The 18,967-nt window shown below is 40.1% G+C and overlaps 1 protein-coding gene across 1 annotated transcript; it reads right to left on the reverse strand.

Annotated features, from left to right (window-relative positions):
- Nucleotides 1-7,266: 7,266 nt before the first annotated feature.
- On the reverse strand, nt 7,267-9,193 carry LOC21412593 (pentatricopeptide repeat-containing protein At1g62670, mitochondrial). The gene has a single exon (XM_024161242.1). The coding sequence runs from the start codon at nt 9,083-9,085 to the stop codon at nt 7,424-7,426; it is 1,662 nt and encodes a 553-aa protein (XP_024017010.1). The 5' UTR covers nt 9,086-9,193; the 3' UTR covers nt 7,267-7,423.
- Nucleotides 9,194-18,967: the final 9,774 nt, after the last annotated feature.

An 18,967-nucleotide genomic window follows, 5' to 3' on the forward strand; every position in this document is an offset into this window, starting at 1 on the left:
GTTCCTTGAGGACAAGGAAAGTTTTTTCGAGCGGGAGGTAGTGTTATGGGGCGGTAATTAGCTGAGGATAGTTTAGTCATTATTGTTTGTTATTCTCCTTCTGTTATTTGTTTTCCTATACACGAAGCGAGCAGAGATCTCGATGCTGGATCCCTCTGCTCCATTTTCCCCCATATTCCCCAGATACGGTTATAACCGTTTTCCCTGGGGCCCTGTAGTGGGAGGAAGGGATTTAAGCACCTCTATACGAGATGATAGGGATATTGATGAATAAACATATTTCAGAGTTAACAGGTTGTATTATTCTATCTTGCGCCATCTTCTATCTGTCACCATAGCTAGGAACCGACGAGGACGGGGTCAAGGAACTGCTGAGGCCGAGGCTGATAACAATAATATACCAATCTCAGACCATGTTAGCACCATTCTTATCAACTTTAAAGGTAAGAAGAACACAACAGCTCAAATTAGTTCAATAGATCCAAATTGCCATTCAAAGAAATCTTAGATGGACAGAATAGACTAAAACACCATATCACAATTTACTCACACGCAGAAGAAAATTAAAAGCAGATGCAACTCGCACGAGTCAGAGCAGAAGAAAAAGCAATTTGCCCTCATCTCGGTAAATGCATAGATATTATAGGAAATGAAGGAATTATGGCATGCCATGTATTGATTCTAAACAGAAATATATACAGAATACAACATAGAGAAGTTTCCTAATTTGGGTGTCATCCTATTCTAGGTTAAGATCCTTGATTGAAGGATTTTACATATCAATTACAAATCATCAAAACTAGGAAACTAAATCAGATTTTCTAAACTAGGAAGATAATAAACAAAATCAATTACAAAATTATGTAGATTCTCCAATAGGTATTACAACTGACTGATGACAAGGATGGATGAATTATGAAGACCAAAGCTATTAATACCAAAAGATGATGTACAATTAACAGTTTCTCATACTAGCTTATTACTTTTTCAAAATCCAGTCCATGTTTCTATCATTTCTTTATTATTATTATTATTATTATTATTATTATTATTATTATTATTATTAGTATCATTTTCATTTAATTTTTCTTGGCAAAGTGATCCGTTACTTTAATAAACCTACTCATCCTAACTAAGGTCTCAATGCATTTGTTTATCCCCTGCACCTTCACAGAAGCAGTGCGATTTGGGGCCTTTCATGGCTTTAGGTGACAATGAGGTTCTTGGTCAAGCCTCTGATAGAACAGAGTATTGTTCCCACATAAACAAATCAAAAGAATGTAAAATGTAATCTTTATTGATGAACCAAACAGATTTACAGACTACTATCGACACTCTCGTTCTCCTCTTGCTCAGCTTCAGCCAAGACTTCCTCAACAGACTCCAGTTATTTCCTACCTTTCTAATCCCACCTCTGACCTATTTATTCTACTCTCTTCCTTACACACGACAACCCCCCTGTACCCCCCCTGCAATTCCACCCCAGAAGACTGCCTAGACAGCGCATCAGCCACCCGATTTTCAGATCCAGGCTTGTACTGAATCTCAAAATCGTAACCCAACAACTTACACAACCATTTCTGGTGGTCCTCACTGATTAGTCTCTGCTCCAACAAAAACTTATCGGCGCTTTGTGTCGGGGTATGGGCACCTTGCTTGGCCGCTGACGCAGCAACTAAAGAAGGACAATTTTCATTGGACTAGTGACGCGGAGGACGCCTTTCGGAAATTGAAGCTGGCCATGACCACAGTTCCGGTTTTGGTACTGCCGGACTTTTTCCAGCCATTCGTCGTGGAATCAGATGCGTCGGGGTTTGGGATTGGCGCGGTCCTGATGCAACATTAGCAGCCCATTGCTTATTTCAGTCAAGTGTTGTCATCACGTGTGCGTACAAAATCTGTTTATGAGCGCGAGCTCATGGTAGTGGTCCTCGCCATTCAGAAATGGCGCCATTACTTATTGGGGCGCCATTTCATTGTGCGTACGGACCAAAGGTCAACCCCAAAAAACCCCGCAGCTCCTTGATAGAATGAGGGGTGGGCCAATCTAACATTGCTTGAATCTTACTAGTATCAGCCAAAACCCCCTTTCCAGACACAATGTGGGCCAAATATTCCAATTTACTACTAGCAAAAATGCATTTCTTTTGGTTCACATATAAGTGGTTGTCCTCCAAAGCAGACAAAACTACATCCAAATGGTTGACATGGTCCTCAAGAGTTCTACTATAAACCAAAATGTCATCAAAAAATACCAATACAAACTTCCGCAAAAAAGGTTTCAATACCTCATTCATGAGAGATTGGAAAGTGGCCGGGGCGTTAGTTAACCCAAAGGGCATAACCAAAAATTCGTAGTGACCCTCATGCGTTCGGAAAGCCGTTTTCGGAACATCTTCCTTGCACATCCGAATTTGATGGTAACCAGATTTTAAATCCAATTTAGTAAAGATGGTGGCCCCACACAATTCGTCCAAAAGCTCTTCTATAACTGGGATGGGAAACTTGTCGGGAACTGTAGCCTTGTTAAGCGCCTGATAATCAACACAAAAACGCCAACTACCATCCTTTTTTTTAACTAAAAGAACTGGGCTTGAAAATGGACTGTTACTCGGCTGTATGATACCCGCCGAAAGCATCTCTCTTACCAATTTCTCAATCTCATTCTTTTGGAAATGAAGATACTTATAAGGTCGGACGCTAATAGGAGCGGTCCCCTCCTGAAGGATAATGCAACGATCACGCAATCTTTGGGGAGGAAGCCCCTCCGGCATGTGTAAAACCTTTGAATGGCGCTGCAAAACCTCACTCATCTGCCCTTGAAATTGCTGGTCCAATTCCCCGATTACACCCAAATCCGGTTCCTTGTTGGCATCCAAAGCACTCAATTCTAAATAGATGCCATGGCCCTCATGCTTAATGGTCCTAACCATAGCCTTAAGGGAGATCATTGTGGTGGAAAGACTCAAGTCTCTCCTCAAAGTAACCGCTTCCCCTCTCACCCTGAATTTCATAATCTGAGACTTCCAATTCACATGCATCCCACCCAATGTTTCTAACCATTGCATGCCCAAAATAACATCCACTCCCCCCAATTCTAGTGGCAAAAAATTTTCCACTATGGTCAAATGTACTAATTTCAATGCTACCTCCCTACAAAAGCCTTTTCCTTTAACTGATTCCCTCGTTCCTAGTTGTACCCCAAAACCCACAGTGGGTGCAATCGGAATCAAAAACCTCTCCACAAAACTCAATGAAATGAAATTATGAGTTGCACCGGAATCAATTAGCACTATTTCCTCTGGCTGAGCAATTGGGCCTCGAAGCTTCATAGTCTTTGGCGTCGAGAGTCCTACCACTGAATTCAAAGACAACTCGATGAGTTCCGGTTGCCCCTCCTCCCATTCTGAACTTGGCAAAATTGGATCATCCACTTCGCAATCGGCTGCATCCTCATCGCTAACAAGCATTATGCAAAGCTCCTTCTTCTTACAATGATGACCAAAGGTGAACTTCTCATCGCACCTAAAACATAACCCTTTATCTCTCTTCTCCTGCAACTCAGAATCCGATAGCTTACGAAATGGAAAATCTCGTCTTTGAGTTGCTGTTTTCTCCATCACAGCAAGGCCCCGCTGTGGACGTTCCACCACCGGCACCGTCCTAACCATAGTTGGTGAAAACTCAGCCCTCTGAGTACTATGGAATTGTGGTCGGGAAAACCTTGTTTCCGCCCCTTCACGCCACAGCAAATCATTTTTTTCTTCAATTCTCTGAGCAATCTCCATGATTTCCCCTAACCCCACTGGTTTCAAGAGCCTCACTTCAGCCCGAATCTGTGCCTTAAGCCCATTTACAAAAATTCCCTCCAAGACCTCCTCCGGCACATCCCTTAATGGGGCTGCTGAAACTTCAAATTGCCTGCGATATTCGGCCACTGTTCCTACCTGCCGTATTGCCAAAAACCTCTCGCAAAGGTTGCCCTCCTGCGAGGAACGAAAACGTTGCAGCAACGCTACCCTAAACTCTGACCAATTATGGAAAGGCATGCGGCCATTCTGCCATTGGAACCAAGAGAGAACATCTCCCTCCAATGAAATTCCCGAAGTAATGAGTTTTTCCCTTTCCGAGCAACGATTTATGGAGAAAAACTGCTTCATACGGAATATCCAGCCATCGAGATCATCTCCTCCAAAGATAGGACACTCCACCTGTCGCCGACGAAGGGCCGCCCAATCCTCATTCACCGACAACTCCTCCAAGACGCTTCTGCCCTCCCAGCCTTCTCTATACCTTTCTCCAACGTTAATGTTCCTTCCCCTTTCTCCTCCTCAGGGAATAGGAACGCCTGTCCCATTCCGTCGATCGTCGAACTCCATGGACTCACCTTCCATGAAAAATCCACGCCCTTCACCACGATGACCATTCCAATTTTTCCCTTGGGTACCCAAAGGAGCCCCCCTAGCAAGCCAGCGCTCATCCTCCCTTCCATCGTGACCAAGATTCCGTGGAATCCTTAAATCCACCGCCCGATCTACGCCTTGCTCGCGCCAACCAAAATCTCCCACCGGACACATCACATTTTGCGACACCCTAGGGTTAATCGACCTTTCCTCTCTGGCGCGTATTTCCACGCAATCACCTGCACGATTCGCCTCACGAACTTCCCCGGCGCGAATCCCTGCGCGTTCTCCGTCGCAATTCGCCTCGCGGTCATCGCCGGCGCAATTAGGTCCGCGATCACATGCACGATTCATCTCGCAACCTTCTCCGGCGCGATTCACTCCGTGATCCCCCTCGGTCGCAGCCATTTGAGCTACCGTCTTCTCCGGCGCCGACGTTGATGCCGACAGAAGTTTCACCTGTTCTTCCATTAGCTGGCGAATCTCAGACAGATCCGTCCTATTTTGTGATAATTCCACCCTAACCTCCCCGAGCCCTTTCTCCATCTCGCCAATTCCTTTTTCCATGGAAACCCTAACTTCCTTGATTTCTTTTTTCACCAATTCGAACCTTTCATCAGTTTTCCTAGCCGCCATTTTTGCCAGAATCAATGCTCTGATACCAAATTGATAGAACAGAGTATTGTTCCCACAGAAACAAATCAAAAGAATGAAAAATGTAATCTTTATTGATGAACCAAACAGATTTACAAACTACTATCGACACTCTCGTTCTCCCCTTGTTCAGCTTCAGCTAAGACTTCCTCAACGGACTCCAGTTATTTCCTACCTTTCTAATCCCACCTCTGGCCTATTTATTCCACTCTCTTCCTGACACACGACAAACACTCTCTTCCTTACACACGAGCACCCCCCCCCCCCCCCCCCCCCGGCAATGTACAGAAACTCAGTTAACTAACTACTAACAACACTCCTAACTCCACGTCACTCCTTCTTCCCCTTCCTAACATAAACCTGTCTAAGCAACGGTTTATCAACCTTATCAACCTCCTGATGGTTTTCTGTTATGTTATCTTTAGGAGCAACCTAATTTGTAAATATAATTGTTGCCTCTATTCATTTCCTTGGAAAAAGATGAGTTGCAAGAGGTTTAGACTGGAAATAGTCTATTAGGGAATTGCAATCATGTCACTACACAAACAAGGAATCAAGATCTCCGCCAGCCTTCAATGTCGATTCTACGAAAAAAACACTACACCCTTTTGGCATGATTTGCAAATGACCAATATATAAAGGTTAGATGAATAAGAAACATCAATCAAACCAAAAGGAGAACTGAAATAGTGGAAATTGCAATCCTCATAATGAAACCTGCTAGCGCTTCCTGAAATGCAGTTGGTCCAACATGCTATTGCAGCATTCACCGATTAAACGACAAAAAGACAAGCTTACCTTTGCCAACATCATCAAAAAGGAGCTCAAGACTTAGATCTCAACCTTTAAATCACAGGCATTAAAACATATACCCAGGTAATACTGTAACGGAAGAGACAAAGAAAGACAAGCTAAGCTGGATCAAACTTTATGAACCATGTTCCTCTTGCTCATCTGGAACTCCATCAGCAGCGGCCTAAATATATAGAGAAGGCTTCATGGTCTAGCTATGACTTATGACAACGCAGTAAATAACTTGGAGAAAAATTTGGGTCAAATAGCTTCATGGCCTAATTATGAATTATGACACAGAAAAAGAAACTAGTACCGGAGAATCAACAAAAAGTAGAAATCGCACCTAGTCTTATACAAGTGATTTCACAATACGTTGTTCTCATTTGAGAGTTTTTACTAGGAACTGCATTTTATCCTCAATCATTAGCTTTTTTCAAATGGAAACTCCTTGTTGTCGAGCCCTGCAACATCATATAAGTAGGCCCTTGAGTTCTTTCAGGGGTACAAACTTGTCTATTGCCAGTTTAGTTCCTGCGAAACAACTTAGCAGATGAATTTGAAAGCAAGCATCTAGTTATTACAGCAAATGAAAGGGTACCTTACCTCGCCAACATGGAAGTAGATCCGTGGACTGACATCGTGCTGTTAGAAGTTAGAACAATTTATCACAGTAGGATTATTAACAGAGAAATCTTCTATATGCCAAACAATCTCCATCAATGCCCGACAACAAATGCAAACAATGACAATAACCGTCTTCAAGAGGAAAAACATTAGAAAGAAAGAAAGAAAGAAAGAAAGAATTACTTTAGTCAATTGAAAAACTCCAATACAAAAGACAAAGCTGCAGACTGAATACTTGAAGCTGTTATTCACCAAAGACTAGTCCCTGCACGTCCTTTGGAGATTCAACTTTGGTCAACTTTACTCTTTCAGTTTCTGCACATGCCTAGTCCTGAAGCAAAAGATCTAACAGAGAATATTGGAATAGACAATAACTTTGTGACTTTTTAAAGGCAGTAAAATACAATTAAATGATATAGTAACTATATACTCTCTTCCATTTTTGAAAAATAAATTCTTACCAACCTAAGATTTGCATTAGCACAAAAAAAGAAAATTAAACCAAAAGAGAATAAAAACAAAAAATCAAGGCAGGGAACAAAAATTGTATGGAAAGCAAACGTGCAGCAAGCCATAATCAAGTATTTTAATATATATCCAGTCCACCATCATGGCACTAATGGCACAGTCTTTTTTAATATATATCTATCCATCAAAATCGTATAGGTAACATTGAACAAATTAAGGTAAGGAAATTTTGTGATCTACATGTTACTTGAACCTGCATCTCTCTAGCTTTTTTACTTCACTAACGAAGTTGCTATAAATATATGTAATGCTACGTGGCTCCCCTATATTCCCTTGTGTTGATAATATCTCTCTACACCAAGCAGTAGTGATGTAGTGTGATATGGTCAATAACAGAAAAAGAATAACATGTCATTATAACAATATACAATCATTTACAAAACTGTCAAAAATTCATGATCGGACTTCATGAAGACTTATTATCTGAATGCAACAATCCTTCTAGCACGAATGCTTAACAAAATTTTGTGAGTTACATCATTGGGAACTAACCCTTTCTCCATCACGTCCTCAATAAGCTTGAGGGCAACATATATTCTATCCGCCTTCATGTAACCAATGACTAATGTGTTGTATGATATAGTATCGGGCTGAACACCCGTTGATGCCATTTCTTCAAAGACCTCCTCCGCCTTGTCCATTTCACCCAGTAGACAATATCCCTTCATCAATATGTTGTAGGATATTGTATCAGGCTTAGGACCACGTCGAATCATTTCTTCAAACAATTTCCGGGCCTTTTCCATCATACCCTTTTCTGAAAAAGCGTCCAAAATTCCGCTTAGAGTTATAGTATCAGGAGATATTCCGAGATTCAACATCTCATCAAACAGCCTCATAGCTTCATCCCATCGACCTGAATGGCACAATCCATAGATTAATATGTTATAAGTCACAATGTCTGGCCTTATATATCCTTGCAACATTAGACGAAACATAGCAAGCGCTTCCTTCATCCTTCCGAACTTGCAAAGAGCGTCCAATATAATGTTGAAGGCAATGACATCGAGCGGCACCGCTTCACAATTCATTATATCTAACAAAAAAGCGATGGCTTTCCTCAATTCGCCTAAACGGCAAAACCCATAAATCAAAGAAGTGTAGGTGATGAAATTAGGGTTTATGCCCCTTTCACTCATTCTCGTCAAGAGATCAAGTGCCTCTTGAATCCTCCCTTCCTTGCACAAAGCATCCAAAATAACAGTAAATGTGTAAACATCAGGAGATATGCCCCATCTAGTCATGGTTTCCAACAACTGTTTTGCGTCTTGCCAATGAGCGTATTTGCATAATCCGTAAACCAAAGAAGTACAAACAATGACATTTGGTCGAACACCATGGCTAGTCATCATATCTTCAAACAAGCCGAAAGCCTCGTTTACTTGGCCTTGTTTGCAGAGGGCATCAATAATAGGACTATAACAATGCACGTTGGGTTTAATCCTTGGGTGTAAAGGAATCTTCTTAAGCAACTCAATTGCCTTGCTAGTTTCTCCAGCCTTACAAAACCCATTAATCAGAGTCCCACAAGTAATTTCATCAAAAGGGTGTTCCTTGTCCACAATCTCCGAAAACAAATCGGCGGCCGCAGAGACCGATCCCTGCGTGCAAAGCCCGTGAAGCAGGGTATTAAGAGTGCAAGCATTGGGCTGAATTCCAAATTTAAACAGAGTCCCTAAAACAGAAAAACCCAAGTCCACTTTCTTCAAACGACATAAGCATTTGATCACAATACTAATGGTGCAAACATCAGGACGAAAACCGAAACCACCCAAGAGAACCAACTTAGTGTACATGGAAACAACAGTGGAATGGTGGTTCATCTTGGAGAGTGAATTGAGCAAATGATTAAAAGCGCGAACAGAGGGAACGGGTCGTATTCGGATCATGGAATCGAATAAATCCAAAGCTTCGTGGAGCTTAAGAGTTCTCGATCGACATCGCGTTTGGATGAGTTTCTCCAAACGACTAGTGGCGGCGGAAGAACGACAACCGAATTGGGTTGTGAAAAGGGCAAACAGAGAAAAGAGGCAAGGATTACCCGGAAGTAGAACTCTCGCCGTCGGCATTTGGGTTTTCATCTTCTTTCGATCTTGTTAATAACGTTCGGATCCCAAATTGTTGATCCTCCGCCGCCGCCGCCGACGAGCAAACAAATGAAGACCACGAGCTTAGTCTACAAGACTACAACATCGTTATTTCCAGGAGGATCGAGAAATATGCTAAAATGAGAGAATTTGGCCGAGTAAAAAAGTAAAATTAAAAAAATGACATTTTAATTTTAATTTTATCAAATGAAGACCACGAGCTTAGTCTACAAGACTACAACATCGTTATATCCAGGAGGATCGAGAAATATGCTAAAATGAGAGAATTTGGCTAAAATAACCGAGTAAAAAAGTAAAATTAAAAAAATGACATTTTAATTTTAATTTTATTTATTTTATTACCATAATCCATTGCTCAGTCGCGGGACGCCCTCCTTCTCTCGCCGACATGAGCAAGAAGAACTCTTCATTGCGGAAGAAAGCCCTCGAAGGTCCGGTTCAATTCATAACGAAAAGTTGGGAGTCCAACACAATTGGGAGGTGGCTTGATCGGGGGCGGCGCGATTGTGATGGCTGGGTTCGCAAGGTGGGCGTCGCGAGTGGCTGGAGTTCTCAAAGTGGGTGGCACGATTAGCTGGGGTTCTCAAAGTGGGCGGTACGATAGGGATGGGGCTTGGCTGGGGTTGCTTAGGTGCAATGGGTCGCGGGTGGGGATGGGGATGGTCGGCGGGATCTCCAATGGGGATGGGTGGCGGGCTCACATGTTTGGCCATGAAAACATGAAAACTGATTAGGGGTTTTTGGGTTCCTTTTTTTCCGTTTTTCTTTTTTCTCAGAAAGTCATTTTACAAATAAAAATTTTTGAATTGTCATTTTATGAATAAAGCTTTTCTATTAGATTATTTTTACAAAAGCCTCCTAAAATGATTATCCAATAAAGTTAAATTGATAAAATAACCTTCATCGTAAGATCGACTATCAGTCTCATAGTCATTTTATAAATAAAAATTTTTAAAAAATTATTTTACTAATAAAATTTTCTTATTAAGTTATTTTTACAAATGCCTTGTGAGGATACTTTTACATGTATTTTGTTTTTTTTTTAATTTACTTTTTTTGCGTGTAATTTTTTCCTGCGTTTTTTAATCATTGAAGTAATTTGGGCTTATATTTTTGAGAAAAAGAAATTCAGATAAAATAAGAAAGAATAGTTATATATATATATATATATATTTTTTTTTTTTATGGAAGGAATAGTTACAAAAAGAAAAAGAAAATTACCCTAAGGATGATTAAATTTAGGGTTAATAACGTAAATCTCCTTTTTTTTTTTTTTTTGAGATGTTGTGTTCCATCTTTTACGAACTCTCTTTTTGGTTGGAGTGAGAGATTGAGATGGAATGAAAATATTCAACAGATTTGTACAATTATTAATTAATTAATTTTTATTATCTTACATATATAAATCCTATATTATTTTTATCTTACAAATATAAAAGCAGCAAAAAACAGTTTTGATGTATGTTTCCTCTCATAAGTTAGGGTTAGATCCGAACTAAATGATAAGAGTCTGACCTATTTAGCTCGGTGTAAATTTCCCTAATTTCCAACCTATTATTCTAATTGATTTTATCAAATCAAATCACTTTTGAACTTTATCTGATAAAGTTCTTTGCAGTTAAATTATATATGATAGTGAATTTAATTTTTATTAAATATATGACGTGTTATTTCTCTTGATATGATTAAATTATTGTGACGGTAAGCTCAATATAACAAAGACATATATGATACCCGATAATTTTTAAACATTTATTAATCACTATTAATTATTTGATCAAGAATCATGATCTTTACACTGTAAACAAAAATATGTGAACTTCTGTTGTTATCTTGTGTGTCGTGAAGATCATCTCAATTTATACATTCATATTGGATTCACCCAAAAATTCCATTCCACAATTCGTTATATTAAAATATAAATCGCATATAATATAATTTTAGTGAATGAATTTAAATCAAATGTGACATAATATGTTTCATTAATTTTCATCACCAAAATATATTAACATAATTCAAAAAGTACATCAAGAAATTGTTTTGCTAAATCTTGATAAATTTTCAAGATTTATACTTACGAATTTCTCGAACATTACATCCCAATTCAAATCGTTACACAAATCTATCAGTTATCTACTCACAATCTCTAAAACCTTAAAAAAAAAGATCGGAACAGAATTATTAAAATCACATTTTGTCAAAATTAAGAGTTTAACGAACAAGTACTAAAATCGTATTTGGCGTAAAATACGTATTTTTTTCCTAATCAAAAGACCCTATTATTTATTTGAAGTTTTAGAATACTACGAGAATGCGTGCAAGTGCAACTAGAGATGTCAATCATGTCAGCACGGCCGACCCATTTAAATTGGTCTCATACGTGCCTCGTGTCGTGCCTAGACCAACCTATTTATTTACCGTGCCATGCTAGACCTTATCCATTTAACTTTTGTGGCATCAAGCATGGCCCACTGCCCATTTATTTGTGGAGTGTGCCTTAACGTGCTTAGGTCGTGCTTGTGCCTAGACATGTGCCTAAGTGTCATGACCGGGAAATTTTGTCGGAGAAATTATTGTATAAGATGAAATTTCCTAGAATTCTCTATAATATAAATATGAATACTTTTATGATAAGTATTCGTTGATTTTATTATTGAATAGCAAAGTATAAGTTAAAAGTTAGAAATTTATGAACTATGATGCAGTTATCGAATTTCAGACTGTAATCAAGAAAAAGGCATGGAACGTTGTGTTAAACCCACAAGTGGGCAAACACATAAATTTTAAGATTAAGGAATGAAAAAGAATTGAAAAATATCAATTCTGGGGTTTTAGAAACAATCAGAATGAAGAACGGATGAAAAAGGGGTTCGAAAGGCCGAACTGAGAAAATTAAGGTTTTCGACCGATTAGAGTTGACCGAGTCAAAATTTGTTGACCAAGAGTCCACCAATAGGTCACTCATGAAAAGTTAGCCAATGTTAAACAAAGTTGACCAATTGTCTGAAAAATACAAATAAAATGCGCACCATATAGGTATTAAACTGAACCAGAAAAAGATAACTATTATATATGCATGGTTGAAATTTAAAATGACTAAATGGATGAAGGGCTGAGATTAGGACATGTGGGAGTGGATGATGATGGCCGCCGGCCAAGCTTAGTGAGAAAGCAAAAGAAATTTTGACTTTTCTTTGCAAAAAAGACCCTAGAAAAGTCAAAATTTACACTAGGCCCCCTACTTTTTTATGGCCGGTTTTATAAGGTAAAAACACAACCAAATGTTCACTTTTGCATGCTAAAAACCAGAGAACATTAAGCCAAGAGAGAAGTAGAAAAAAATTCACCCAAAGTGAGAGAAAACGAGTTCTAAGCGAAAACTGATGAAAACTACCGTTGATTAGCATCACCAGGGTTGTCTTCTCATCTTTCTAAGGTAAAATTTCAATTTTTCTTCTCATTCTCTGCAGTGGCTACACATCCATGAACAGTAGAGGTTATGGAAAAAATTTTGCTAAGAATGATGATTTGCTTATGGAAATTATTGATACTGAAAAATCTAATGTATAAAGGTTAAATTTTCAGTTATTGGACTATGTTTTTAGCATTTTGTTTTATGGAAAATTTTTGTGAAAAAAGAATGATAAAACCATAGATTTATGTTGTTTATGATGATAAAAATAGATGAGGAAGATTGTGATTTGTGTTTGAAGGTTGAAACAACGGATATAACGAGCTATGGTTAGCTCGAAAAATACAGAAATTAGTGAAACTCCGCCAAAATTTAATTTGAGAATTTGAACCAAACTGATACCGTTCCTATGGAGTTGGTAAGGGTATTCTTAAATTGGAAGGGTTATGGACGTTTTAGGGGTTGATGGAAATGTTAGGATTGACAAAAATTATTAAAAGATAAGTTCCGACGCCACTTGGAATCCACCAAGATAAGTCTTAATCTCGCCACTCAAGGAATCCACCAAGAGATAAGAGAAAATAAGGGAAAACACCAAGGTTTCTCTCAATTTTTCATTCGTTTCAAACCATCCTTACAATTATGAAAATTACATATTTAAAAGCCAAAAACTGAAACCAACTAATCAGCTCCACAAATGGCCGTTGCACACTTTAAGACATACATCAATGGCACTAATTGCCTTTCATTCACACCAATGGTTAACTCTAAGAATTAACAACAAAAAATTGTTGTAACTCCAGAATTTAAAACCTCACAAACCAACAGCCACAAATGGCTATAATAAACACACTTAAAACAAACATAAATGCTGCTAACCCAAAGAAAACGTCCCCAACAACAATTGTTCAACAATTAGCCTTCAATTCTGATTGAGACACATGGAAAACATGCATTGGATCACTCCCATGCAGCCCATGTACATGCAAATCACATCCATCCTCATCATTCTCCCCGGGTTGGAGAGGACTCGACCTCGAGTCCAAAGGCTCGTCTTTAACAAATGGAGAAAGATCAGCCACATTGAATTTAGCGGACACTCCATAATCACCTGGAAGCTCCACTTTGTATGCATTATCATTGATCTTTTGAACAATTGTAAAAGGTCCATCTGCTCTTGCTTGGAGTTTTGGAAACCTCCTATTGGGAAATCGTTCCTTTCTGAGATGAATCCATACTTTGTCCCCAATTTGAAAAGTGACCTTCCTCCTATGTTTATTTGCTTGCTGCGCATACTTCTCATTTTGTTTGGCAATCTTTTCTCAAACTTGTTCATGCAACTTCTTGATATATTTTGCTCTTTCTTCAGCTGCTCCACTAAAAGTTGTTTCAGTTTTAAGGGGCACAAGATCCAAGGGAGTGATTGGACTCTTACCATAAACAATCTCGAAAGGACTACACCCGGTTGTTTGACTAATGGAACGGTTATACGCAAATTCAGCTTGTGGAAGAGATAAATCCCATACCTTGATGTTTCTCTTGATGAGACTTCTCAATAAAGCTCCCAAAGATCGATTAACCACCTCAGTTTGCCCATCTGTTTGGGGGTGATGTGAAGTGCTGAATTGGAGTCTAGTTCCCATTTTCCTCCAGAGTCCTCCAAAAATGACTAAGGAACTTAGCATCTCGATCCGAAGTTATAGTTTTTGGAACACCATGTAGCTTAACAATCTCTTGAAAATAGAGGTCAGCAATGTTTGTTGCATCAGCTGTCTTGTTACATGGCACAAAATGAGCCATCTTGGAAAAACGATCTACCACCACCATGATTGAATCCTTTTGCCTTTGAGTCCTAGGTAAACCAAGAACAAAATCCATACTTACATCCTCCCATGGTGTGTTTAGAACAGGTAGGGGTGTGTACAATCCAGCGTTGCTTCCATGAGTCTTGGCTTGACGACAAGTCTCGCATTGATCCACAATTCACCCCACATCCTTAGTAAGCCGTGGCCAAAAGAAATTGTCTTGCACCAGGTTTATGGTCTTGTCTCGGCCAAAATGACCAACCAAGCCTCCACTATGAGCTTCTCGGATTATGGCTTCCCTCAATGATCCTTGGGGAACACAAAGCTGTGTACCCTTATACAAGAACCCATCTTGGACCAAAAATTGTTTATATGGCCCATTTGAACAATACTTCCAAATTTGACCAAAATCAGCATCATCCTTGTACATACTTTTCACAATGTCAAAACCAAGCACCTTAGCATGCGTCATGTTCAACAGCAAATGGTGCCTACTTAACGCATCAGCCACGTGATTAACTTTACCAGACTTGTGCTTGATGACAAAATTGAATGATTGGAGATACTCCACCCACTTTGCATGGCGTGAGTTGAGCTTGTATTGAACATTCAAATACTTAAGAGCTTCATGATCTGAAAAAAGAACAAACTCGTTAGGATGAAAATAATGACTCCAATGTTCCAGTGCACGGATGATGGCATAGAACTCCTTGTCATATGTCGAGTACTTCCTCCTTACTTCATTCAACTTTTCGCTGAAAAAAGCAATTGGCTTGCCTCCTTGACTCAAAACATCCCCTATTCCCACGCCTGAAGCATCACACTCCACCTTAAAAATCATTGAAAAATTGAGTAGTGCAAGAACCGGTGCTTCCATCATCTTTTTTTTAATTAACTCAAAACTCTTTTGAGCCTCTGCATTCCACTTAAAAGTTCCACCCTTCATGCACTCGGTAATTGGAGTAACCAAAGTGCTGAAATTCTTGATAAATCTCCTATAAAAGGAAATCATTCCATGAAAACTCCGAATATCAAATAGAGTTTTTGGAATCGGCCAAGTTGCAATAACGTCCACCTTGCTTTCATCAACCTTGATTCCATCTTTGGATACAACATACCCAAGGAAGGTTATAGTTTCAACCATGAATTGACACTTCTTCAAATTGACAAAAAGACTTTCAGCCCTCAAAGTCTCAAGCACTTTCCTTAGATGCACCAAGTGCTCTTGCATATTTTGACTATACACAAGAATATCATCAAAATAGACCACCACAAATTCTCCCATGAATGGTTTGAACACATGCGTCATGAGTCTCATAAAAGTGCTAGGAGCATTGGACAAACCAAATGGCATGACTAACCATTCATACAAACCTCTTCCCGTTTTGAAGGCTGTCTTCCATTCATCTCCCGGAAGCATTCGAATTTGGTGATATCCGCTGCGAAAATCTATCTTAGAAAATATAGCAGATCCATGGAGTTGATCAAGTAAATCATCAAGTCTCAGAAGGAAAACCGGTATTTGATTGTAATCTTGTTAATTGCTCTGCTATCCACGCACATCCTCCAGCTTCCATCTTTTTTTGGAACAAGCAAGGCAGGCACAGCACAAGGACTTAAACTCTCTCGGATCAGCCCTTTGGAAAGCAACTCCTCCACTTGCCTTTGCAATTCAGCTTGTTGACTCGGGTTGAGTCTATAGGCAGCCTTGTTTGGAAGTGACGACCCCGGAATAAGATCAATCCGGTGTTGTATTCCTCTCAAGGGGGGCAGCCCACTCGGTAATTCCTCTGGAACAAGATCTTCAAATTCCCTTAGAAGTGGCTGAACCGGATCAGGGAGCTCTCCTATCATTTCATATTCTTCTTTTGCAAGAAGAACAAAGACATCTTCCTTTTTTGAAAGAACATGCTCAACTTGGAAACCTGTCAAGAATACTTGCCCATCGAAATTGGCAGTTTTCTTGTCTCCATTCGGCTTCATGGGGGCCAAAATAATCCGCACTCCATCTTTCATAAACGAATGAGTATTGTTGAACCCATCGTGTACCACCTTCTAATCATATTGCCTAGGACGCCCCAACAAGAGGTGACATGCATCCATAGGTACAACATCACACCAAACTTCATCTTTATAGGTTTTTCCTATAGAAAACGAAACCAAACTCCTCTTGGAAACCTTCAGACCATTTCCCTTTTGAAACCATTGGATCTTGTGTGGTTGTGGATGAGGCTTCGTTTGCAATCCAAGCTTGTTCACCATCTCCTCCAAAACCACATTTGTGCAACTACCCCCATCAATTATCACATTACACACACGACCATGAGAAGTGCATCGTGTTTGAAAGATGTTTTCTCTCAACCAGGGATCTTCATTGACGTGATTGGAATTCAAAAGTCTTCGGATGACCAGAATTTCACCTTCATCAGCATGCTCCACGTGTTCCTGAATTTCTTCCTTTTCCAACTCCTCTTCCTCTTCTTCCACAACTTCATTTTCGACGATGGTGATTACCCTTCGATTCGAACACTCTGAAGCAATATGCCCATATCCCTTACATTTGAAACATTTCTTCGAAGCATTGGGGGAGTTGGTTGGTTTGTCATTCTTCACCTCTGGTTTAGTTGTGGCAGATGCATTGTTAAAGGCTAGTTTTGAAGAGGTCGCTCCAGGGTTGCCCTTAATTCCGTAACTAGTGCTTCCCGCACTCTTGGCTGGATATCTTCTCAAGTCCTTTCGTTGTTGCTCCACATTCAACGCCAATTTTCGGACATCATTGAAAGTCCAATATGGCTGTAATTTGATCACCTCAGCAATCTCCTTCTTGAGCCCTCCTAGATAACGTGCAATGGTTTGCTCTTCAGGTTCCACCACATCGCACTTAAGCATAAGATATTCGAACTCCCGGATGTAATCAACTACGGACAAATCAAATTGCTTGAAGTTGTGAAACTTTAAGTAATTGTCTTGTTTGTAATTGTCCGAAATGAATCTTCTCTTGAGTTCTCGCTTCATTTTCTCCCATGTTCGAATGGGCCTCCGTCCTTCTCGCTCCCGTTCTCGCTTGAGATTCTCCCACCAAAGGGATGCGTGTCCCTTTAGCTTGATTGCCACTAACTTACTCTTTTTTCATCCGAGTAATCCTTGAATTCAAAAATTCTCTCCACCATGTACAGCCAATCTAGGAATGCATCGCCTTGAGATTTTCCTTCAAATTCAGGTACATCAACCTTCACATCACCTTCACGATGGTAGCGTTGGTTTCTTCCCCGAGGTCTCGCATCTTCATCACTAGAGTCCTCCTCATGGAAAGGGTTTTCATCTTCATTCCGATCCCGTTCACGCCTTCTAGGGTGTTGTCTTCCCTCCATTTGCAATAGTCTTTGTTGAAGTTGCTCTACGGTCCTCCTTAATTCAGCCATCTCCATCTCTCTTTCATAATCATTTATAGCTGGAAAATCTGGTGGAATGGGGTTGCCTCGTCTTGCCATAATGAAAATCACGTTGGATTGAAAACACTAGGGACTTAACACTATCTCTGATACCACAAATGATACCGTTCTTATGGAGTTGGTAAGGGTATTCTTATATTGGAAGGGTTATGGACGCTTTAGGCACTGTTGGACTTTCGGGCGGCGGGCATGCCCGATGCCCGAAAATTTTCGGGCACGGCGGGCAGGCCCGTCTCGCCGTCCGAAAATGATTTTTTTCGGGCACGGGTTTGGGTAGCCCGAAAATGGTAAGTCTCCCGAGAGCCCGCCGCTGTGGAGAAGCCTTCCCCCGCCGTTCGCCGGATTTTTTTTGAATTTTCCGGCAAATACCCGAAGTTGCCCGAATTTTGCCCGAATTACCCGAATTTTTTTGTGACCGTTGCCCGAATTTCGACCCGTGCCCAAAAAATGCCCGATTTTTTTTTACCGTTAGCCCGAAAAATGCCCGAATTTTGAAAAAAACGGTCTTTTGCCCGAACCCGAATTTTGCCCGAATTTTTGAACCAAACGGTCGGATTTTTATCCGTTACCCGAACTGCCCGAATTTTGCCCGACCTGTCCGAAAAATTTGTAGTCGTTGGACCCGAATTTTTGGGGGAAAATTTTTTTTTTTCAACCCAAAAATTTTTCTATAAATACCCCCCTCCCCCCAACCATTTTCCTCACCCCAAAACTCTCATTCTCTTTCAATTTCTCTTAATCTCTCTCAAATCTCTCTTAATCTCGCTTAAATCTCTCTCGAATCTCGATCTCTCTTAAGCTCTCTCAAAGCGCTCTCAATCTCTCTTATTTTTCATAATGGCTTCTTCTGGTTATGGTGGTGGTGGTGATATTCCTATTGATGCCCAATTCAACATCGAAGAAGGGCAATTTCCTAATGTTTTTCAATCGCAGGAATCGCAAACTATGGAAAGAGATGTTGATCAAACTGCAAATCCGACCCCTGGTGGACGTACTAGAGGTCGAGGACGCAATGGTGGTGGCACAAGTGGCCGTGGAGGAGAGGCAAGCGGTAGTGCTAGTGCAAGTGTTGCAAGTTCTAAGAAGAAATGCAAGCGCACCTCAGCAGTTTGGGAGCACTTCAACACATTCGAGGATGTCGACAATAACGGTAACATTAAATACGTAGCTCAATGTAAATATTGTG

This window comes from Morus notabilis, unplaced genomic scaffold (assembly GCF_000414095.1).
Source record: "Morus notabilis unplaced genomic scaffold, ASM41409v2 Scaffold906, whole genome shotgun sequence".
NCBI classification, from domain to species: domain Eukaryota; kingdom Viridiplantae; phylum Streptophyta; class Magnoliopsida; order Rosales; family Moraceae; genus Morus; species Morus notabilis.